Source organism: Scyliorhinus torazame, chromosome 1 (assembly GCF_047496885.1).
Source record: "Scyliorhinus torazame isolate Kashiwa2021f chromosome 1, sScyTor2.1, whole genome shotgun sequence".
Classification (NCBI taxonomy): Eukaryota; Metazoa; Chordata; class Chondrichthyes; order Carcharhiniformes; family Scyliorhinidae; genus Scyliorhinus; species Scyliorhinus torazame.
Window position 1 is genome coordinate 234040366 of NC_092707.1, and position 25881 is coordinate 234066246.

At 46.7% G+C, this 25881-nt stretch overlaps 1 protein-coding gene across 2 annotated transcripts in view; it reads left to right on the forward strand.

Annotated features, from left to right (window-relative positions):
* filip1b (filamin A interacting protein 1b) overlaps window positions 1-25881 on the forward strand; it is a 326296-nt gene that overhangs the window by 189566 nt on the left and 110849 nt on the right. For both annotated transcript variants that reach the window (XM_072503372.1, XM_072503362.1), the window contains exons 3-4: window positions 5185-5358; window positions 11782-11960. In XM_072503372.1, coding sequence (XP_072359473.1) covers window positions 5185-5358; window positions 11782-11960 — 353 coding nt within the window. The remainder of the gene's footprint in view (window positions 1-5184; window positions 5359-11781; window positions 11961-25881) is intronic.

The window sequence follows — 25881 nt, forward strand, 5'->3', positions numbered from 1 at the left end:
CTGGGGGGACCCTCCAGAGAGGTCCAGGCACCTGAAGCGCATCTTTAGCAGCCCAAAGCACCTCTCTATCACACCCTTGGTCGCTGCATGGGCATCGTTGTAGCGGTTCTCCGCGATAGTCTGTGGCCTCCGTATAGGCATCATCAGCCACGACCGCAACGGGTAACCCCTGTCGCCCAGCAACCAGCCCCTCAGCCGGGGGAGGCATCCCTCGAACATGGCGGGGATGAAAGATTGCGCCATTACGGATGAGTCATGTACACTGCCCGGGTACCGGGCGCAGACGTGCAGGATCCTCATGCGGTGGTCACAGACCACCTGAATGTTCATGGAATAGGTCGCCTTCCGATTCGTGAACACGGCCCTGTTATCCGCAGGTGGCCGCATGGCGACATGCATCCCATCGATCGTCCCCTGAACCGTGGGCATCCTGGCTGCCGCAGCGAAGCCCGCTGTCCGGGCATCCTGGCTGGCCCGGTCCACAGGGAACTGGATGTAGCGGTCCGCAATGGCATATGGGGCGTCTGTCACTGCACGGTTACACCGATGCACTGATGCTTGCGAGATGCCGGACAGGTCCCCACTCGGTGCCTGGAATGACCCCGTGGCATAGACATTCAGGGCCACCATAACCTTGACGGCCACGGGGAGAGGGTGCCCGCCCCCAGTGCCACGCGGTGCCAGGTGGCAGATGTGTGCCACGGTTTCCCGGCTGATCCAGGGTCTGTGAGGTCCTGGTAGGACGAGCGGGGCCGGTACACACGGGGCCTCATCGCGCGTCTCCCTCGCCGTGGCACCACCACCACCTCCTCCTTGTCCTGCCGTGCGGGCGGCTCTCCAACCTGGGTGGCTGCCACCTGGCTCCCTGTGGCACGCTCCTCTGCGGCAGCCTCCACCGCCTCCCTCGCACGCTCCTGCTCCAGCTCCCCCAGGGAAACATGTAGAAGTGCGGCTCCCGCCACGGTGGCCAACGTCGCTGGGTGATGATAACATAATGGCCTGCAGGTGGTGGGGGGTTGGGGTGGGGGTGGGGGGGATAGACGACATGTCACCATTGCCCATAGTCCCCCCCCCCCACGCCCCGCAGCCAGGTGCCATGGGCTGCATGGTCGCGACTGTCGGCAGCTGGCACATGGCCAGGCAGACACCCCCCTCCCCTCTCCGGCACGCACCGTCCCCACACCCGCCCCCTCTCCTCCCCGGCACGCACCCTCTCCGTCACTCGCCCTCCCCGCCCCCCCCCCCTCCTCCCCTGCACGCACCCTCCACAACACTCCCTCCCCTCTCCTCCCCAGCACGCACCCTCGCCATCACTCGGCACCCCCCCCCATTCCTCCCCGGCATGTACCCTCCCCAACCCACCTCCCTCGCCTCCCCAGCACGCACCTTCTCCATCACGCACCCTCTCCATCACGCACCCTCTCCATCACGCACCCTCTCCATCACGCACCCTCTCCAACCTCCCCTCCCCCAGCCCCTTCCCCCCTGCCCCTCCCCCTCACACTCCCAGCCCCTCCCACCCCTCCCCCAGCCCCTCCCTCCAGCACCTCCCTCACCCCCCAGCCCCTCCCTCTTTCTTCAGCCCCCCCTCCCCCCCAGCCCCTCCTCCCCAGCCCCTACCCCCCCGGCACGCACACTCCAACGGCTCCTGCGACCCCCCCACCCCCACCACCTGCAGCCGTGCCGTCACTTGTCCAGCGGCCGCCCCACGCCGACCCCTACCTCCGCGCTGGCCGGCGTCAACCATCATGACTGGTTGACACCGTTAAATAGGTGGCTTGATTTCTGCCGGCGTGACCCGTGGTCATGCCGGCGGGACTTCGGCCCATCCGGCCCGGAGAATTGGGGTGGCTCCGGGGCCCGATGCGTCACGCCGGTCCTTTACATTCTCCGAGGCGCGGGGCGCGCTGCGCGATTCACGACGACGGGATTTTGGGGGGGCCGGAGATTATCGTGGGACTCCGACCCGCCGGGGGGGTCGAAGAATCCCGCCCCTGGTCTCTGGATTACTAGCCCATTGACAATACCATTATGCCACCATCTCAATGGATCTACCGAAGAGCCTGCTCCCCACTGGGGAGAGTGTGTGGGTGTGTGTAGGGGGAAACATAGAAATCAAACGAGGCAGAATGGAAAATTCATTGGAAGGTTTGGGCAATGGTGATCGCCATTCACAACACTGCGAATGACTGTTGACAGTGTCCCTGTTGGAACATGCTCCAGTACCAAATTCATGGCCATGACTTTGTGCTCTCATATGCGGCGAGTCCAAATCACGATATCAAGAGAATGAGAATCTCGCTGGCAAGATCTCGATTTCCGATTCTCCCTGCCCCCGCAGGTGACATAATGATGTCCCCATCCGTCATTCAAATAACTGATTGTCTAATTAAATGCCTTCCCCACTGTATCGTCCCCCCACATTTGGATATCCCCCCTCGCTAATGTGACTTCACATCAGCGAGATTTGCAACAAGTTAAAAATGGAAACCAAGCTAAGGTTACCTGCCAGGGCGAGAGGGACATTCCCGGGCAGTGCTCTGGCGTTGCCACCTGGCACTGCCCCATGGCCCTGCCCCCTGGCACTTTGGCACTGCCCTCAGCATCCCAGAGCTTCCCCATGGCACTGCCAAGGGGCAATGCCAGGGGTATTGCCAGGGCACAGTAACCGGGTACCAAGCGACAGTACGTGACGGCAGTGGCAGGGGTGTCCATTGAGGGGTAGGGCTCCCCTTATCAGTGGGCGGGGTTCCCTTTGAGCGTGTGGGGGTGTTCCTGTTGTTTCTATATGAGATCGCTCAGTATTCCCGGTGTTGCCGGCTTTTTTCGAGCCCACTCCACCAGTGTGATTGCGTTGGCCACACTTGCAGATTTTCTCCGCACAGAGTGCTGGATTATCGGGCGAGAAACGTTAGCTGTACAGCATGCGAGCTGCACGCCGGTTTGCTCACCTCCGCCGGCACTCTGTGCAGAGAATGGAAAAATTCCGCCCTGTATCTCCACCTTTTGATGGAAACCTAATGGTTCCTCCTCCTCATACATCCTCACTAATGACTCTGTTGAATAGCAATGGGAGGTTTTTCTCCTGAACACATTCAGTGTTCACATGCTGCTGGGAATCATTTCCACCTTTACACAATGTGGGTAATTTTGCCACAATTATGATTTCTGTGAGACCTTGCTTCACTTGTCATCGCAGGTATTACTGACATTTCTTTTTACACAAGGTAATCCCCTGTCAATTTGTTGCCAGGTTTCAGAAGTGCAAAGTACAGCTCAGTCAAAAGCTGATTGGTTTGCTGAAAAACATATCTATGAATGGCATATACTTCCTGATCCCACTCAATTGTTTATTTTTCAATGCGTCCCTGCTCCCTTTCATTTGCCCTTTATATAAACCATACAGAAAGGAGGTTGGGAGGTACAGACATAGTGAACAAGGGATGCTGTGATACCAATTTAGATTTTTCAACAGGCAACCATTTCAGTTCATGTGAAGACATTTCCTTTTCTAGTGATCTCATTTCCATGTTTCATTCAGTTGACAGGAGGGTTTCATACTGGGTGACCACATAGATTCCATGTGTTTTCACACAGGCAGCGAAGGAGCGTCTTTGTCTAGTCTGATTTCCCGTACCAGCCTCCCCGAACAGGCGCCGGAATGTGGTGACTAGGGGCTTTTCACAGTAACTTCATTTGAAGCCTACTTGTGACAATAAGCATTTTCATTTCATTTCATTTTCATCTACGTTATAATGAGAATTCATGATTTTAACCTCACAACCATTGACATTGTGTCATTAATTGCCTAGAGTAAGAACGTTGTTTGGAACTTGAGTTGCGTCACAGCGATGTTAGCGTTCAGCGATGTCATCTGAGATTACGATTTTCATTGTGTGCCCACACCCTGATTAAAATTCCAGCTCATCATCCGGAGTTATGTGAGGGGAGGTACGGGTTTGTAGTGTGTTCTAACTCACACGAGACCTACCGGGTTGGAGCAATCAGTCATGAAAATCGTAATCTCAGACGGCATTGCTGAATGCCACCATCGCTGTGACGCAACTCAATTTCCGAAAAGAGGGTGGAAACTGGGATCCAGAAACATGGACGTCTCCAGTGAAGAGCTTGTTGTGAAGCTCGTTAACAGTCTTTGAAGTAGCAGTTTGAGAAACATGGGGAAATTGGAAGGTCTGGGATCTGTTCAGGTGCAGCTGCCATGGACACAGTGTTAATAAATGCATAGTAAGGCTTACAAATGTAGATAAGGAGTTGTTGGACTCACGAAGAAATATAAAGCCAAGCATTATTTGAAATTTAGACCAGGCAACTTGACCCTGATTGGTTAAGGCATTGCCTTGAGGAATGAGTCGGCAAATGGTTGTCACTTATTTTGATTCAGTTAAACAAAATAAGTGACTGCCATCACTGGCTAATCCTGCAAGGCAATGCCTTGACCAATCAGGGTCAAGCTGGCGAGTTTAAATTTCAAACAATGCTTGACAGTTAACTGTCAATCACCTGGTGCAATTCTCCATGGCAGTGCCTCTACTAATCAGATCCTACTCTCAACACTCTCTTCTCATAGAGCATAAATTGCTCCTTTCCCCTTATGGCAGTATTCTTGTGAAGTGTCATGGTGGGTGTAAGATGAAAAGCTTCAACATGTCTGATTTTTCAGCAATACTAAAGTCCAACGAAAGTCTTAATAACCCATACCCTTTAAAGTATCAACAGCTGAAACTGAAAGCATGGGAAAGGTCTTTAACTCATGTAAATAAACATTCTGAAATTAACAGCAGAGATCAGAGATTATGAGCAGTCAGACAAGGAATGTTTTCCCTAGGGCTCTGGTGTTTCAGTACTCTAATGGATGCCTGGGTTCACAACCAAGTGTGGATGATGAGATTCATGAACCAAACCAGCTCACATCCATAAAAGACCCTGTTAAAATTGGTAACTACAGGAATGTGGCCAGGAATTCAAGACTTAGAGCCGGCTATGATTTTCAACTCTCCACTGAGTCTCCCAGACTCCATGAAAATCCAGTGCAAAGTACTGCATTTTACAGAGTTGACTGAACCCCAAATCTGTTGCATTATTTTTATTTGCTTGCCCTTATCCCTTGAAATAAAGCATTATTTTGTGAGGTAAATTTAAGCATGTTCTCCTCAATCTCCACAGGCACGAGAGGATGTTATTCACCTGCTGAAGTCAAACAAGATTAATCCAGTGTCTCTAGAGGCATACTATGGTCTGGCTGTTCCCGAAAAGATTCTGCGGACATTGTACAGGGATGCAAATCAAGCGCAGGAAAAGAAGCCAGGGGAAGATGTTTATGAAAAGCCAATGGCAGAGGTAAGGTTTCAAGTTTGCATTATGTATATGCTTTTCAGGAAACAGTTGATTTGAAGCTTCACATCTGAGCAATTCTGCCAGATACGTTAGTGACACCGGGGTTGATTTTCATTGTTTTCACATGGGGTTAATGGGCAATAGTAACCACTTTTAATATCAGAATATTAAAGATGTCTCAATATCCATTTTAGATCAGAACTACACTGTGCAGTTTGGACCACTGTAGAACAGCATCCCTGTCAGATCTAAATGATGCCAGAGTTTCAAAATCAATATTTAGAAACTTTGTGAGATAGGGTGCGGCCATTTTATTCCTGTGTAGTACATATGCAGAATATTGGTGGATGGTCATAAGGAGATGGTGGAGATTTACAATGCTTAGTACTGTGATGAATAGGATATTCCATTTCACACAACCTATATAAAAAGTTGAGTATTCAGAAGAAGTATGAGCACAATCATACATTATCCTCCACAATATCCCATCAGAAGCTCATGCGTCCATATTTTTATTCGAATTCCTCACCAATTTCTGCATAATGTAACAGCAACAATTGCCATTTAAGTACCACCTTCAACATTGGTAAAAGTGGCAAGTATGAAAGTTGATAGTCTAAAGGCCAGGACCCTGAGACCAGGGGCTGGATCCTCCGATTCTGGGGCTATGTCCCCTTGCTGGCATGGGAACCGTGGCGTTTTCCGCCAGAAAAAAATGGCATAAAATGGCCACCGATTCCCTGTTTGCTGGGGGCTAGCAGGAAGGCAGGAAGCAGGAAGCTCTAGCTGCCGATACCCCCTGGAAAATTGCCAGGTCCATGGCTGAGCCGCATGCGCACGGCGGCAGTCTGCATGGGCCGTGCCGTGCTACATGGCGGTGGCCGCTCGCGGACCATGAAATAGGCCCGTCCCCCCTCGGTTGGCTCGCGCGCTCTGGACCCCCCCTCCTCCCCCGCAGTGTCCCCAGCCCCTAATGAAGTCCCCCCTATCCGCGGATCGGTCCTCCCCCGACTGTGGCGCCGCTGGACTGAGTCCACAGCAGCCACGCTGAGTTCCCGACAGATGAGAGCACACGCAACCGACGCCGTCGGGAACTCGGCAGGTCGGGGGTGGAGCATCGGGGGCGGGCCTCAGGCAATGTCCTGAGGCCGTCGATACATGGTGTGGCGTACTCCTAGAGTACGTTGCTTTGGAGGGGGCGGAGCATCACAAAAGCGGCACCGCCCTCGATTTGGTCGGGAACTTTGATTCTCCGGCCGATTGCCGAAAGGGATTTTGGCGTCGGCCACCGGAGAATCCAGCCTCAGGTGTCCTTGCTGGTACGTGCACCCATGGAATTTGCAGTAAAAGAGGTATGCGCTCACCTGAGATGCTTCCAAGATTAAATTATCCACCAGCATTCAGTGAAGTGTAGGGAGGGCTCTTGTTATCTATGGAGGTTCACCTGAGCAACAGTCAGTTCCTATGCAAGATTAAATAAAAATATGGGCAATGAAATAAACCTATCATTATAATAATCTGAACAAATTCCCACCCCACATCTCATTATGATCTCTCTGGGCTTCTTTGGTGAAATTGCCAGGGGGGAGTTGCAGCCTGCGGCCAGATAGGGTCTCCCTTCATTTTAACAGAAGCCAGAACTTCATCACATCTCTGGAGCTGGTTGGATTAACCTGATTGCAGGAAGCCCTCTTACTAGCTGGGGAACATTGTATATATTACACGGCGATTACAGGAATGTTGGGAACTAGAAATAACTTTGCTAGACTTTCCTACCCTTTTGATAGTTTTGTATCCTGCCCAACCGATCAGCCCATGGATCATGTTTTAATTTACTTGTGCAGGGGCACTGTCAGGGTGCCATGCCGGTAGTGCCAAGTTGCCAAGCTGGCATTTTGCCCATGCTGGGAATAGGGCCCAGGCCCAGGGGTGCCCAAATAGTATGTGGTGTTGTGCAGGGTGATCGAGAACCCCCCCCCCAAAAGGCGAGGACCCCCCAACAGGTGAGTTGGGGCACCTTGGGTGTCCGGATCGGGGGGGAGAGATTGGAGTGCCATTTTAAAATGGTGCCCCGATCTCTTCCTGCACTGAGGGGGGCGTTCCCCACCAGAGCCCAGAAACAACGCCAGGAACGACCCCGATAATCCCGCCCAAAACTGATTCTATATTTTTTTAGTTAAATCGTGCCCTATGTGTGAGAATGCTGCTTTGGCACTTTGTCAAATAACAAAATAGCCACTTCACCCATGTAACTGGCAGCTGTGTGCAATGGTTCCACAAAATGAGGAAAATTCCCATTTACGCACCAGGACTTTGATGAAACACAAATTCAGTTGTGCCAAGTACCTTGTGTGATAGATATTTTCTAATTTCATAGAATTTAGAGTATAGCCACAGGCCACTCAGCTCAACAGGCCTGTTGTTTTATGCACCACACGAGTCACCTGCCATCTGACTTCATCTCAACATGTCCTTCAATCCCTTTCCCCCTGATCAGTTCTCCCCATGTCTATGCTGTTGGCCTCAACAGCTCCATGTGGCAGCACTCTAATCACTCTGAGGGTAACACTCATGCCGAAATGCTGAAATCTATCATTAAGGTGGAAATAGCGGGGCACCTGGAGGGAAATTGTCCCATTGGGCAGACGCAGCCTGGGTTCACAAAGGGTAGGTCGTGTCTGACTAATTTGGTAGAATTGTTTGAGGACGTTACCAGTGCAGTAGATAACGGGGAGCCAATGGATGTGGTATATCTGGATTTCCAAAAAGCTTTTGACAAGGTGCCACACAAAAGGTTGCTGCATAAACTAAAGATGCATGGCATTGAGGGTAAAGTGGCAGCATGGGTAGAGGATTGGTTAACTAACAGAAAGCAGAGAGTGGGGATAAATGGGTGTTTCTCTGGTTGGCAACCTGTAACTAGTGGGGTCCCTCAAGGATCAGTGTTGGGCCCGCAGTTGTTCACAATTTACAGAGATGATTTGGAGTTGGGGACCAAGTGCAATGTGTCAAAGTTTGCAGACGACACTAAGATGAGTGGTAAAGCAAAAAGTGCAGAGGATACCGGAAGTCTGCAGAAGGATTTGGATAGGTTAGGTGAATGGGCTAGGATCTGGCAGATGGAATTCAATGTTGCCAAGTGTGAGGCTATCCATTTTGGGAGGAATAACAGCAGAATGGATTATTATTTAAACGGTAAGATGTTAAAACATGCTGCTGTGCAGAGGGACCTGGGTGTGCTGGTGCACGAGTCGCAAAGAGTTGGTGTGCAGGTGCAACAGGTGATTAAGAAGGCTAATCGAGTTTTGTCTTTCGTTGCTAGAGGGATGGAGTTCAAGACTAGGGAGGTTATGCTGCAATTGTATAGGGTGTTGGTGAGGCCGCATCTGGAGTATTGTGTTCAGTTTTGGTCTCCTTACCTGAGAAAGGACATATTGGCACTGGAGGGAGTGCAGAGGAGATTCACTAGGTTGATCCCAGAGTTGAGGAGATTAGATTATGACGAGAGGTTGAGTAGACTGGGACAGTACTCATTGGAGTTTAGAAGGATGCGGGGGGATCTTATTGAAACATATAAAATTATGAAGGGAATAGATAGGATAGATGCGGGCAGGTTGTTTCCACTGATCGGAACAGCAGAACTAGGGGGCATAGCCTCAAAATAAGGGGAAGTAGATTTAGGACCGAGTTTAGGAGGAACTTCTTCACCCAAAGGATTGTGAATCTCTGGAATTCCTTGCCCAGTGAAGCAGTTGAGGCTCCTTCTTTAAACGTTTTTAAGAAAAAGATAGATACCTTTCTAAAGAATAAAGGGATTCGGGGATATGGTGTACGGGCCGGAGAGTGGAGCTGAGTCCACAAAGATCAGCCATGATCTCATTAAATGGCGGAGCAGGCTCGAGGAGCCAGATGGCCTACTCCTGTTCCTAGTTCTTATGTTCTTATGCCCTTCTGCACAATGTTGTAGAGTTAGACCTTCAAATAGATATCAATAAAATGCTTGCTTCTCAATCCAGCCTCCATTCTTAATCTTACTTCAATTTGGTTCACCTCAGTACACACACAAGTCTCACCACTACTGGCGAAATTAAAATTATCTACACCCAGTTCGATGGTATCAGATTTCTTGAGAGTTCATGATTCGGAGTAAAATCGCTTTCTTATCGATATGTGTGAAATGGTTTCCTCTGAGTTTGGTGCAGTAAAATGTTGTCTTTGTGAATACCTTTCTGATTCTGTAATACCTGGCAGAGAAGGGCTAGCCTCGCAGTTAGCAATGTTTTTGTACATCTTTGGGCTAAAAGAATGGGAAGCATGTACAATCTATCTACAGCATAAAAAAGAACCAAAACCTTAGGATTCCAGAGATGGGGAAGGCTGTAAAACCAACATAAGATTTGCTGCTTTTGGGTTTTGGCAAGGGGTGGTTGGGGAGGTAAAATTTGGGGTGGAACTGGGACCATTGTGGCTTTTTTCCATCATGTAACAAGCAGGATAGATATGGGGAACCAGTAGATATAAGCAGAGGATCCTCAATTCTTGAGGCTAAATGTTGACGCTGGGGCAGGATTTGCAGACTTCTATGACAGCAAAAATGCTGCCGTACCCAGGACCTATTCAACGACGGTTAAGAGGCTAGTACCAGCTCCACGTGGAACACAATCAATTCCAATGGGAAACGGTGTGGGATTTGCCGGATTCGCGATTAACACTCAGAAGGCTGACAAGCTGAGGCTGCATATGCACACTGCACTCCCCACACACACCATCCCAGCCAACAAGATAGGAGCGTGGCACCCCATTTTACGGATGCTGAGTTTGAGACCCTACTCGACGCTATGGAGGAGAGGCGGATGACTCTGTACCCCGCCAAGGAGGCTACCAGCTGCCACTGTTCGTCGTTCCTGGGCACAGGTAGCAGAGGCTGTGAGCGCCGTCAGCAACACAGTCTGGACCGGCCAGCAGTGCCGTAAGAAATTGCACAACCTCCTCAGGGCGGCCAGTGTGTGTAGGCAGCACTGTGTCCCTGGCACCAACCCCCATCCCAAACATCCGTAACCCCACCCCCCATCACCCGGAGGGCTTCCGAACCCCCACCCTGCACCACATGTTGGCACACGTACAGAGAAACCGAGGTAGCGAGAGAAAAAGGGGAGGTGGTGGCGTAGTGGTATTGTCACTGGACTAGTGATCCAGAGACCCAGGGTAATTCTCTGGGGTCCTGGGTTCAAATCCATGACAGATAGTGAAATTTGAATTCAATGAAAATCTGGAATTAAACGTCCAATGATGATCATGAAATCATTGTCGATTGTCATAAAAACCCATCTAGTTAGGGCGGCATGGTGGTGCAGTGGTTCGATCCCGGTCCCAGGTCATTGTCCGTGTGGACTTTGCACATTTTTCCCATGCCTGTGTGGGTCTCACTCCCACAACACAAAGATGTACACGTTAGGTGGATTGGCCACACTCAATTGCCCCTTGATGGGAAAAAAATAATTGGGTACTCTAAAAAAAATGTTTTATCCATCTGGTTCACAAATGTCCTCTAGGGAAGGAAATTTACCGTCCTTACCTGGTCTGGCCTACATGTGACTACAGGTGCACAGCAATGACTCTTAAATGACCTCTGAAATGGCCTGGCAAGCTACTCAGTTCAAGGGCAATTTGGAATGGACAACAAATGCTGGCTTAGCCAGCGACAGCCACATCCCATGAACAAATAAAAAATTATCCAGTTCACAATTCATGTAAAATGGAAAGTGAAACAAAAGAAAGTTTTTTTAAAAAACCTGCTCACATTACTGCAAGGTTTTAACTTAAAGGCATCGTAGCTGTACTGCTCAGTGGGATGTAAAAATCTGTCTAATCTGTTCCATTTAGCACATCCGCTTCTGATTCACCTCCATGGCAATGTGTAAATGTACCATCTGGTGTTGAGCCACAGAGCTTGGGAGGATCTCTGGTGAGCTGACTGCCTTCTGCTAATGTGGCTGATCTCATCAGGGGTCAGAGCTGGTCCCAGCACTGCTGGAAGGAGGAAGAATCTCAGCTGGGGTTGTCATTCCTGGGTGACTTCCAGAGAACCTTCGCTGGAAAGTTTGCAGTGTGGATGTTGCTGAAGGCGAGGATCAGATTTTGCTGTGGTGCCTGCTATAGTTGGAGGTTGACAACCAGTTAAGTTCAGGTATTAAGAAATGTCACTTGGATGGGTTGCTGGATGCCTCCTAGAACCCATGAGTCTTCACCCAAAGGCGAGAGGGGAGAGGTATTCGGGAGGGAGGGTGGGAAATCAGCCACTGGAATTTGCAAATGTCTTTCTGTGGGTTAATTGGAAACCAAGATTGAGGGAGGAATCCGTTTACAGGTAATGTAATAGACTAGGGAGTCCAGACTGATTGTAATAATTCTTCTCTGTGACCGCAGTTGGACTTGCTGGTGGAGAAGCACAGAGAGACATATCGGCGTATGTTGGAGCAATTACTTCTGGCTGAAAAGTGTCACAGGCGTACTGTGTATGAATTGGAAAATGAAAAACACAAGCACACAGATTACATGAACAAGAGTGACGACTTCACCAACCTTCTTGAGCAGGATCGAGAGAGGTAAGGACAAAGGGGACAGTAGTATTACCATCGTCTTTCACTGCATTCACTCATTATGCCCTGCCTTCGTAAGATAAGTGGAACAGCTAACTTCGCAACAAACCATTGATGGCATGACTTTACATTGCCTGTAACATAGCAAAGGTTTTCAGGTACTCTACACCATGGCAGATAACCTTGAGTAATTTATTAGTACCAATTGAATTCTGTAATGTTGCTGATGGGGATACCTGACTCTCCATTTAAGGCACAAGATAGTTTGTGTAGAAATATTTTAAAAATTAAATCACTGACTTTTCATAACTCTCTTTTGAGTTTGATATTCCCTGCCATGTCGTGAATATAGAAGAACAAATGACAGATAATAAGAACAAATCCTGTCCCCTCTGCTTAGAGTCGATGTTTATGTGCAAATCCAGCTTGCCTTCAATACGCAAATATACATCGGGGTAGAATAAAAAATTTGAAATAATTTAAATTTCAATTTGAAAGGTGGTCAGAGAGGCTATAGTTAAAATTGATGCTGCAATATGTTATCAAGGCAGCTGAAATAAAATAAGGGGCGAAATTCTCCGGAAACGGCGCGATGTCCGCCGACTGGCGCCCAAAACGGCGCCAATCAGACGGGCATTGCGTCCGCATCTTTGGGGGCCGAGCCCCAACATTGAGGGGCTAGGCCGATGCCGGAGGAATTTCCGCCCCGCCAGCTGGCGGAAACGGCCTTTGTTGCCCCGCCAGCTGGCGCGGAAATGACATCTCGGGGCGGTGCATGCGCGGGAGCGTCAGCTGCCGCTGACAGTTTCCCGCGCATGCGCAGTGGAGGGAGTCTCTTCTGCCTCCGCCATGGTGGAGACCGTGGCGGAGGCGGAAGGGAAAGAGTGCCCCCACTGCACAGGCCCGCCCACGGATCGGTGGGCCCCGATCGTGGGCCAGGCCACCGTGGGGGCACCCCCCCGGTGTCAGATCGCCCCACGCCCCCCCCCCCCCCCCCCAGGGGCCCGCCCGCGCCGCCTTGTCCCGCCGGTAAGGTAGGTGATTTAATTTACGCCGGCGGGACAGGCAATTTATCGGCGGGACTTCGGCCCATCCGGGCCGGAGAATCGAGCGGGGGGGGCCGCCAACCGGCGCGGCGCGATTCCCGCCCCCGCCGAATATCCGGTACCGGAGACTTCGGCAACCGGCGGGGGTGGGATTCACGCCAGCCTCCGCCGATTCTCCGACCCGGCGGGGGGTCGGAGAATGTTGCCCCAGGTCATTTACATTTTAATTACTTTGTCAAGACTTGTCCAGATGTGGCGATTAACTCAGGGCTTCGTAATTCCGTCTGTATTGGCAAGAAATAAAAAGTCACCTGACCTCGCAACTCCACTTTGTTTTGCAGGAAAGAATATTTCAGGTTTATACTTCATAAGTTCTTAGTAAATTCATAGGTTTGTAAGGCATGAGTGTGACATTTTGCTCTGTCGAAATTCCAAAGCTGTCACAGATATGCTGAAAACCTGAATGTAGAGTTGTTGACATTATTGTAATCCTTGAAAGACGATTTATTGTACAGACCAAATGGCACTTGCTGGGAAATACTTCAAACTTTTGTACAAGCTTCCCATTATATAGGCCACAGCTGTATCCCAGTGTTATGGGCCAGTGTTTAGAGAACCCCAAAGTGTATCATGGAGTTCACCTGACCCACAACGTTTAATAGTTTGTGGTATGGGGAGCACACAGCCCACTCATGGCAGAGAGATAAACAGTACACCTGTTCTGTCTGTCTTCATCACCAACATTGAAAACGAAACTAAAACACACCCTGCAGCAAACAGCCTAAAATGAAAGTAAAAAGCTCCAGCTCCACCCACGCACTCATATCACTGATAAACACCCATTTCTTAAAGGTACATTTCTTAAGCACCCATTTCTTAAATGTACTTTCACATGACAACTCCCCCCAAGAAAAAGAAATAAAGCATCAACTTCAAGATGGTTTCATTTTTCACCTTTTCACTACCCTTTAAGAAATGCACACAGTGAAATGAAATGAAAATCGCTTATTGTCACAAGTCGGCTTCAAAATGAAATTACTGTGAAAAGCCCCTAGTTGCCACATTCCGGCGCCTGTCCGGGGAGGCTGGTACGGGAATCAAACCGTGCTGCTGGCCCGCCTTGGTCTGCTTTAAAAGCCAACGATTTAGCCCAGTGTGCTAAACCAGCCCCAGTAAATATACTTTTTTGTTTCAAAAAACAACTCACGCAAACAAGTATAATAATATAGTCCATTTTTGTTCTTCTTCCTCCAACTGAAATCCTTCTCGATTGACAGTCTCTTTGAGCAAGAAGGTCCTTGCACGATCCGTCCATTTCTCTACGCCTCAGCATTTCTCTTTAAAGTCAGATACTTTAGTTCAATCTGATCACAGAGTCCCTTGTAATTCTCCTACACATGAGCATTAGTTATCACAGCTTTCAGGCAGTCAAATGCCTGTTGAAACTCCGCTGTCCATTGAAATTTTCGACGTTTGTTCAGCAAGTCCATCAGTGGAGCAACCACGCTACAAAACCTTTGCACAAATGTTCGATCAAATCCACTCATGCCAAGAAATTGCATTATTTTCCTTCGTCTTGAGGTTATTGGAAACTCCTCAACATCTGGTGTCTTCACATCCTGTGTGACCATTCGACCCTATCCGATAATATGGCCAAGGAAAGTGACCTGGGCTTTTCCAAATTCACTTTTGGCTAAGTTTATCACCAAACCCGCCTCCTGATGTTGATCGAATAACTCCATCAGATGTTTTAAATGTTCTGTCCATGTCTGGCTGAAAATTACCAGATCGTCGGTGTATACCGCACAATTGGGTAATCCTGAAACAATTTTATTAGTTAACCGTTGAAATGTGGCTGGGGCGTTTTTCATGCCAAATGGCATAACTTTGAATTGGTATATACCATCTGGAGTCACAAAAGCTGAAATCTCCTTCGCCCATTCGGATAAAGGTACCTGCCAGTAACCTTTAAGTAAATACAGTTTAGAAATAAAAGCTGATTGTCCCACTTTCTCAATGCAGTCCTCCAACCGTGGGATAGGATAAGAGTCCGTTCTTGTAACTGCATTATAGTCCACACAAAACCGTTTGTTACCGTCTGGTTTAGGTACCATCACTATGGGTGAGCTCCATTGGCTGCAACCTACTTCAATTATGCCATTTTTAAGCATACTCACAATCTCTTTGTTAACCTGTGCCAATTTTAAATGGTTAAGTCTGTATGGATGTTGTTTGATTGGAACAGCCTTTCCCACATCTACATCATGTATAGCCATTATAGTACCTCCCAATTTATCTCCACAAACTTGCCCAAGTGATATCAATAACTCTTTCAGGTCAGTCCGTTTTTTCTCTGGAAGGTAACTCAACAATGTATCCCAATTTTTAAGAACATCCTCATTTTCCAATTTAATTTGAGGTATGTCAAATTCACAGTCATCTGGATTTGGTTCATCACTTTGAGTTAGAATCATTAAAACCTCCTCCTTTTTCTCTCCTTCCCTTTCAAAGTACCTTTTAAGCATATTCACATGACACACGCGGTCTTCCTTCTATCTGGTGTTTTTACCACATAGTTCACCTCACTTAATTTCCTTTCAATCTGATAAGGTCCACAAAACCTTGCTTTTATAGGTTCACCTACCACTGGTAACAATACTAAAACTTTATCTCCACAGGCAAAACTACGAACTTTGGATTTCTTGTCCGCTACCCGTTTCATCACATGTTGTGCAACTTTTAAATGTTGTCTAGCCAATTCACCTGCTCTATTTAATTGTACCCTAAAATTTGACATGTAATCCAATAATATAAGTTCCGATTTCTCACTCACCAATTTTTCCTTAATCAATTTAAGTGGTCCTCTTACCTCATGACCAAAAATTAGTTCAAAAGGACTAAATTTGGTTGATTCATTAGGTGCATCCCTAATTGCAAACAGTACGAATGGAATTCTTTTATCCAATCCTCTGGATAATCATGACAATAAGCCCTCAACATTGTCTTTAATGTCTGATGCCACCTTTCTAACGCTCCCTGCGATTCTGCATGGTACGCAGTTGATTTAAATTGTTTTATTCCTAAGCTATCCATAACTTCTTTGAATAACCTTGAGGTAAAATTTGATCCTTGATCCAATTGTATTTCTGTGGGTAGTCCATATCTAGTAAAGAATTTAAGTAACTCCTCCACAATCTTTTTAGCTGTAATATTACGTACTGGAATGGCCTCTGGAAACCTAGTAGACACATCCATTGTAGTCAAAAGATATTGATTCCCACTTCTTGTTTTAGTAAGCGGTCCTACGCAATCAATTAGGAACCTTGTAAAAGGTTCCTCAAATGCTGGAATGGGTTTTAAGGGCGCTGGTTTTATCACTGCTTGAGGTTTCCCTATCACTTGACATGTGTGACATGATTGACAAAATTTAATGACATCTTTATGTAGTCCAGGCCAATAAAAATGTTTCTGGATTTTAGCTTGAGTTTTCCTTATCCCCAAATGACCTCCCACTGGTACCTCATGTGCAACTCGCAACACCTCCTTTCTATACCCTACCGGCAATACTACTTGATGAACTTCTGCCCACTTTTCATCTGCCTGCATATGTAAAGGTCTCCATTTTCTCATCAAGACATTACTTTTACGGTAATAACTCTCTGGTATACACTCAGATTTCTCTTCCGTATATGCTTTCTGATACATCCATTTTATTTCTATATCTTTCTGTTGTAACTCCGCCAATTTTCCTGAACTAAAAATATCCGCCTCATCCTCCACCTGTTCTTGTTTGTTTTCAACCATCTGATCAAAAAGGGTTTCTGATAATTGCACTTCTACTTCATCTTCACTCTTTGATTTCTCCTCCTATGACTTTGCGACCTTGTTACTACACAATCCGGAACAATCCCAGGAACAATCCCAGGATATTCGTCCTTAAACACTTCAGTTGTCTGATTTTCCACTGGCTTATCAACCACAGTAGGCATCACTCCCACCTGTGATCCAGCTATATCATTACCCAAGATAAACTGTATTCCTGGACAAGATAGTTTCTCTATTACTCCTACTATCACTTCACCTGTCTTCACTGGACTTTCCAACCTTACCTTATATAATGGAACACTACTCCTCTCACCCTGAATTCCACATATTACCACCTTTTCTGGCAACATTCTTCCCAAACTACATAACTCCTCATCTCTTACCATTAAAGATTGACTAGCTCCTCGTATCTCTTCAAATTGTGACTTCTTTACCTGCTCCTCCTGATACACATGAGTAAACTTTATCCACACAAGTAAATTCTTTAAAGAGATCTGGCACCTTCTTATCAATCACCTCTTGATCAGGCTGTACAATCATTAGTACCTCCTTCGCTTCACTTGGGCTTTCCTTTACCACTTTAACAAACTCCACTGTCTTATCCTGTTTTACCACATTAGCCTTCCCAGTGCTTTTCTTCAGCCACCAACACTGTAACTTTACATGGCCTAGTTTATTACAGTGAAAACATTTGAAACTTTTCATGTCTCTTCCACCCTCTTGGAGTTCTGTTTTAGTTTGAGGTACACTCTCCTTATTATCTCCCATCAGATCACCTTTACCACTTGAGTATTTCTCATGTCCCCAGTTTCTATTCCTCACAGGCTGAAACTGATGTCGGAAACCAAGCTTTGATTTATGAACTAATTCATAATCATCTGCCATTTCTGCTGCTAATCTCGCAGTTTTAACCCTCTGTTCTTCCACATGAGTTCTCACTACATTAGGAATTTCTCTGAGAGCTTCATACGTTTGGTCTATTTTCAAAGCCCTTATCCACCTAACAAAATTACTCTGTTTAATCCTTTCAAACTCCATGTATGTTTGACCAAATTATTTCCTAAAATTTCTAAACCTTTGGCTGTAGGCTTCAGGCACCAGTTCGTATGCACCTAAGATGGATTTTTTCACCTCCTCATACGTCCCAGATACCTCCTCCGGTAGTGATGCAAACACTTCACTAGCCCTACCTATCAGCTTTGTTTGAATCAGTAATACCCACATGTCCTGTGGCCATTTCATTTGTTTAGCCACCTTCTCAAATGAAATGAAAAAGGCTTCTACCTCCTTCTCATCAAACCTTGCCAATGCTTGGACATATTTAAATAGATCCCCACCAAGCCTTTGACTATGACGCTCTTTCTCACTATCCTCATCACTATCATCCAACTGTACGTTTCCCTTTACGTCTGCCAATTTTAACTGACTGTCATGTTTCATGGCCATTTTCTGAGGTTCAAACTCTCTTTCTTTATCTTTTTCACTGATCGGTATCTCTCTTTCTCTTTCTTTTTGTTCTCCTAGGGCTATTCTTTCTTTTCTTCTCTCTCTTTTTTTCCTCTCTCTCTCTTTCGTATTCAAGTTGCTTTAATTCTTTCTCATGTTCCATTTGTTTAATTTGTAACTGACTTTTTGCCATTTCCATGAGTCAAACTGAATCTCAGGCAACTTTAAATGCTTAACCACCGCCATAATTACCTCACCTTTTCGCATTTTGTCAGGTAATGTTAACTGCAATGCTTTTGCCAAATCTAACAGTCTGCTTTTAGTCTCTGTCCATAAGGGACTGCGTGTGACCGTCTCCACCCCCAAAAACTTCAGAGCCTCTGAAAGAGCCATTGTCCACAACACACTCCCCACTTCAACTAGAATACCACACCTGAAAAGCAACCACAATATGCTCACCCCTCACTGTCTTTAGGTTCACTAAGTCAATCCAATAGATAAACTTTTATTCCCCTCGAGCCCCCAATTTGTTATTGGCCAGGGTTTAGAGAACCCCAAAGTGTATTATGGAGTTCACCTGACCCACAACTTTTAATGGATTGTGGTATGGGGAGTACACGGCCCACTCGACAGGTGTGGTACAGCAGAAATGGAAAAGTATTTTTTAAAGCAAAACAATGTTTATTCTATGAACTCAAGTTAACCTTTTTAAAACATACAGTGAACATCTTAGCAACCATCAATTCAAATACAACCCGCAAAGAATACAACACTAAGTAATCCTTAATAACTTCCCAGATAACATCCAGAAGACAAAAGAAACACCTTTTACCAGAAGCACATCAGGTTTACATTCACTACTGAGAACATTTATAATTCTGAATTCACCAAATGATCAAGAGATAGTCTTTTCATGGCAGAGAGATCAACAGTACACCTGCTCTGTCTGGCTTCAGTTCCAACACTGAAAACAAAACTAAAACACACCCTGCAGCAAACAGCCTAAAACGAAAGTAAAAAGCTGACAGACAGCCCAGCTCCACCCACACTCTGACATCACTTATAAATACCCATTTCTTAAACGTACTTTTCTTAAGCACCTATTTCTTAAAGATACTCTCACATGACACCAGTCAATGCTGAATGTTTTTAAAAAAATGTATTTTATTACAAACATGTATCAAAACGGTTACAGCGAATAAACACCCCGGGAAACATATTTGCCAACAGTCAACTATACAGTCTGTACAGATTCTTCCCCTTTTTTACCTCCACCTCCGCTCCCCCCACGATGAACAAATCCTCAAATATGGTCACAAACATCCCACCTTTCTTCAAACCCCCCTGAAGAGCCCCTTAACTCATACTTTATCTTCTCTAATCGCAGGAAGTTGTACCGGTCACCCAACCAAGCCACTACTCCTGGTGGCGATGCCGACCGCTATTCCAGCAAAATTCACCGCCGTGCAATCAGAGAGGCAAAGGCCAAGACATTGGCCTTCCACCTCTCCATGGGCTTCTCTGAAACCCCAAATATCGTCACCAAAGTGTCCGTGTCCACCTCCTCCTCCACTTTCCTGGCTAAGACCGCACACACTTCCGCCCAGAATCTTCCCTATTTTTCGCCACCCCAAAACATGTGCGCATGACCCCGCCCACACCTCTCACAAGCATCTGCTACCCACTGAAAGAATCCACTCATTCTCGCCCGAGTCATGTGCACCCTGTGCACCACCTTAAACTGTATCAGGCTCATCCTCGCACAAGAGGAAGTCCCGTTTACCCTACGCAGTGCCTCACTACTCCCCAATTGATCTCCCCTCCCAACTCCGCTTCCCATTTCTCCTTGATCTTCAGCATCCGCTCGCCTCCCTGCTCCCCCAGCCACATGTATATATCCCCAATTCTTCCCTCCCCTTCCACATCTGAAAGCAGCAGTCACTCCAGCAGGGTGTATCCTGGCAACCTAGGGAACCTCCTCCAGACCTTTCGCACAGATACCTGAACTCACTCCACCTCGGTAGCTCTACCCTCTCCCTTAGCTCCTCCAGACTGGGAAATCCTTCCTCCAAATACAGATCCCTCACCTTGACCAGCCCCACTTCCCTCCACCTCCTGTATACACTTTCACCCCCCCCCTCAAACCCATGATTCTCGCACAGCGGCGTTAGCACCAACATCCCTTCCACCCTAAAATGCCTCCTCAGCTGATTCCATAACTTCACCGTGGACTGCACCACCGGGCTGCCTGAATACCTACTCGGAGCCAATGTCAATGCTGCCGTCATCATAGCCCTCAAACTAGACCCCTTACAAGATTCCCCTTCCATCCACTCTACCCCTTCTCCTTCCCACCACCGCCGTACCTTGTCCACATTTGCCGCCCAATAATAATGAAGCAAGTTCGGCAACGCCACCCCCCCCCCCCCCCCACTGCTGCCTCTGCCTCTGTAGCAGAGTCCTCCCCACCCTCGGCATCTTCCCCGCCCATACAATGTCCGAAATGATTGTGTCCATTTTCCGAAAAAAGGCCTTTGGTATAAAGATGGGAAGAGCTTTAAAGATAAACAAGAACCTCGCAGAATATTCATTTTCAACACTTGGACCCTCCCCGCCAACGTTAAGTGCAATGTATCCCACCTCTTAAGATCCTCCCTCGCCTCCTCCACCAGCTTCATTAAGTTCCACTTGTGGAGCATTGCCCATTCCCTCGCTACCTGAATCCCCAAATACCTAAACCTATCTCTCGCTACTGTAAATGGCACCCCCCTAATTAGCCCGCTGTGCCAGCTCATTCACCGGAAAACCTTGCTTTTCCCTACATTCAGCTTGTACCCTGGGAAACCTCCAAACCTCCCCAGCGGGCCCATAATCCTTCCCATACCCTCCAATGGATGCAAAACATACAGCAAGAGGTCATCGGCATAGAGCGACATCCGATGCTCCCTCTGTCCCCTCATAATACCCCGCCATTCTGGGGTGTCATGGTCATCAAAGACTCTCATCTTTAGACGTCTGAAGGCGGCACTCACGGATTGGATACGATGTTGGATCTGTGTCATACTTTGTTTTGTATGACAATTCTGTGAAGTGCCTTGTGACATTTCTTTATGTTAAGGTGCTATATTTTTCATTCAGATGTCTAGATGCTGGATATTTTGTATGTCAAATTTTCTTCACTTTGGCAAAACTCAAATCCTGTTGCCAAAAGTTGCTTGGCTAAAGGCAATATGTTACAGAGAGTAAGTACAATGTGAGACACCAGCCAGGAGTGTATATGTAGGTAACAAAGGAATAATTGAGGGTTTCAGCATTAGATGAGCTGAGATGGAGCAAAGTCGGGCAATGTTGAAGAGACGGAAATAGGCAGCCTTATTGATGGCACAAGTATGAGGCAAAAATTTCAGGGTGAAATGTGACACCAAGGAGGTAAATAATCTGCCTTAATCTCAGACCATTGCCAGGGACAGGGATGGAGTCGATTAGTCAGGAACAGAGGTTGAAACAGGGACCAATCTTCCCAATATTTAAATGAAGTAAATTTCAGCTCATCCAGTACTGGATGTCAGATAAGCTGTCTGACAATTTGACATGATGTGGAGATGACGGCGTTGGACTGGGGTGGGCACAGTAAGACGTCGTACAACAACAAGTTAAAGTCCAACAGGTTTGATTCAAATCACTAGCTTTCGGAGCGCAGCTCCTTCCTCAGGTGAATAATTGTTGGACTTTAACCTAGTGTTGTAAGACTTCTTACTGATAATTTGACAACAGGGGAGGAGACGAGAGACGTGGTAGTGAGGTAGAGCTGAGTGTCATCGGCATGTTTATGTATATGTAAAAGCATTAAAAGTTTGCACAACTAGCCTAAAATGTTAAAATTTACCTTCCAACTCAGTTGTTCACACTCAACAGGCTAGTGTGCCACTCCCAAAACCACTATCTAGTTTTCCCAGGCCCAAGGCTTCATCCACATAAAACATTATTCATATTAATGATCGATGTCCATTGTATACCTGTTGTTCCCAGGTAAGAATATAACTATTGCATGATTTACAAATTCATGTTAATGTTCAACAAGCTAAGAGCTGAGAGAATCGAACTCTGAGTTTCATGCCTGATTGTGCTTCCATTAGTGAGATTACAAAATTTGGCTCCTATGATCCATGTCGCTGTGACACATCGGTTCTGAATTATGAAATTTCCAAAACTAATTCTGACAACAATGTGTATGGCTGTGTTACTTCATCCATGTCCCATTTTTTTCTGACTAAATTCCAAGGAAATCACAGGTTGACGGTATGGTTTACAAATTTGAGTCTCAGGTGGAAAATATACACTGTAATTTGACTTTTACTTTTGCAGCCAAGCTCGTTACATGAATGAGTGAAATTATATACAATTAGCCCTATACATTATGTTGCACGAGAGAAGTAAATTCTTTCTGAGATGTGTAATTCCTTTTGTGGCTTCTTTTAGAACTTACTCATAATGATTCAAAGTTGCACTTTATGGGCCAAAAAATATTCTGGCTTATTTATTCTGTTAACATTCTCTTTGCGGTAACTGATTAAAAGGACCCTCAATGGGCAGAGAAGAGCATGCACCTTGTGGGAAGGTTTTTGACGTGTGTTTTGTGCTGTAAAGGAGCACTGTCTGTTTAAAGAGTGTGTTCTTGTTTGCAGTCTGATTGTGTTGTCGTTACATTGGGTGCTGTAGCAATGCCTATTCAGGGTGAAACAGCAGAATCCTTGGTAGTAAATTCTCATTCTCCCCGTGCAGTTCATGATTCTCTCTGCAGATTCTCTGTCCCCTCAGGAATGCACACACAAGCTGGGCTCTGAGCAATGCATGATTGCACATTCCCCTCTGCTGCCATCATTCTGGCTGCCCTTCTGATGATGTAATCTTCGGACCAGGTCACTCAAGACAGAGTACACTAATCCATAAGTAATACAAGAATGCAGCCCCATCACCTCTCACATCCCACCTATCACACTGTCTGAAGTGATTTCTCGTTCTGGGCTATTTTTTCTAACTTATTCAATATTTCTCCTTTCTGTACTTAGAGAAGACTGACTTGAAAGATATGAGGTTCAATTTCCCCCCTCCATCATTTATGTTAGTATTAAGAACGGTTTGGTGCACAGTGACAGAAAAAAGTAATGGGCCAGAAATTGCTGTCAAAATAATGGCAGAGCTAATGGTACTCGCTGTTATTTATGGGCAAATGGTACAGCAACTTCAGGTGAGGAGCAGATGTGCTGTTAAATGTGAATATCCACAGATTACTGTCTGGGTAATGCTACCTTATTGTTAGTTTTACGAGAAGGACATTGCATTTTTAGCCTTCCTTTTTTTTAGGTACCTGCTGTATTTACCCACAACGTGCCTATTACACTCTCCATTGAAACTTTAGTCTTTTCATTACTAATTATCATTACATCATTTAGCAGCACGATAAGTGTTCACGACTGCCAATCAACCCATCTGGCACCAACAATTAGCTTCTACAAGTGTGAAATCTCATTCAAGTTTCTAATTTTGAATGTTCCATTCTTTCCGTACTTTTCTGTCTTCTGGTTTCACTCTCTTAATCCAATTGTTCGTTCCCTCTTTATTTCTCTTTCTGAATTTGGCATTGCATTCATCCCATTTTGCTCACCCTGGTCTCCAGTCCTTCCTGCGTTTAATTCCCAAACCCACAGAATCCCTACAGCGCAGACAGAAGCTATTCAGCCCATTGAGTCTGCACCAACCCTGTGAGAGAGCACTCTACTCACGGCAATGTTGTCAGCACATGCTTTCTCAACAATATTTGTGGACACGATTAGAACAAGTCAGCATGACTTTACTAAAGGGAAATCCTGTTTGACAAATTTACTTGCACTTTTATGAGGATGCAACAAGTAGATAAAGGGGAGCCAGTAGATCTAGTTTACCTGGATTTTCTAAAGGCAGTTGATAAGGTGCCACAAAATGTTAATAGTCAAGGTAAGGACTCGTGGGGTGCGATTCTCCGGCCACGCTGTGCTGGAAAAGCAGCGCACCGTGGAACAATGTGGCCGTTAAAAGCCGGGAGACCCCGCTCCCGGGATCTACCTGGCTCGCAACACCTCGCGAGATTCAACGCAATCTCGCAAGATGTTGCAAGGTGAATCCCAGCCACAATAGGCGGGATCACTTTTTTAAAAATCTGCATATTAGAGTGAGGCAGTAAACCTTACTCTAATGTGCAGATTCCCGAGGTACCTGAGGCTTTGGGATTCAATCCCTTCGCCTCAGGGTCTTCGGGCAAGCGCAGTTTGATACTGGTCCCCACAAACAGGGACTAGACAGAATGGCACTCATGGGGGTCTCCAAGGGGATCGGAGGCCCCCATCTGCATGCCCTATTGGCAGGGTGGTGCCCTGGCATTGCTGGTGCCATCTGGGTACCCTGGCAGTGCCAGCCTGGTGCCCAGGTTGCACTGCCAGAGGCACTGCCAAGGTGCCAAGCTGGCATTTTGTGCGCACGCGTGATTGGACCGGGGTTGCCCAGCGTGAGTGTTGGGAGGCTCGGGGGACCTTCCCATATTACATTTGGGCTGGGGAGGTCAGGGATTCTTTTGGGGGCCATTCATTACAACAAGGAGTTCTGGCGAGCAAAGCTCCCATTGTAAAAAACAGAGCTATGTGCGGCCTCGGCCACGCATTCCTGTTCAGGCCCCTTATTCAAAGAGAGTTGTGTTGAGAAGGTGTTTCTTGGCACTGCAAGTGCCAGGAACCACATGGCTAAATGTGCTTACTTTGTTCCCTTTTGGGAAGATTGCGCCCATGGTGTTGGGTAATATTTTGTCATGCATAGAGGATTGAGCAGAGAGTGTGCATAAATGGGGCTTTTTCAAGTTGGCAGGCAGTGAATAGTGGATTGCCGTAAGTATCAGTGCTGAGGCCTCAGCTATTTACAATCTATATTAATGACTGAGATGAACAGGCAGAGAACCATGCACCTAAGTTTGTTGACGAAACAAAATTGGGTATAAAGGTAAGCTTTGGGAAAGAGACTGCAAAGAGATATGCACAGATTAAGTGAGAGAGCAACAAGATGGCAGATAGAGTATAATGTAGGGAAGTGTGAAATTATTCATTTTGGTCAAAAGAATAGAAAAACAGAATATTTTTTAAAGGTGCGAAACTAGTAAGTATTGTTGTTCAAAGAGACTTGGGTGTGCTTGCACAAGGAATACAGAAAGTTAGCATGCCGGTACAACAAGCAAATAGGTAGGCAAAATGACATGTTGGCCTTTATTGCAAGGGGATTGGAATAATGAAGTCTTCCTGCAGGTGCTCAGGGTTTGGGTGAGACCACATCTGCAATACCATGTGCCGTTTTGGTCTCATATTTAAGAAAGCATTGGAAGTGGCACAGCGAAGGTTTGCTAAATTAGTACCTGGAATGAGGTGGTTGTCCTACGATGAGAGGCTGAGTAAATTGGGATTATATTCTGTGGAGTTTAGGGGACTGAGGGGCAATCTCATTGAAATATACGAAGCTCTGACAGGGTAGGTGCTGAGAGATTGTTTCTGCTGATCGGGCAGTCTAAAACACGGGGGCAAATCTCACGACAA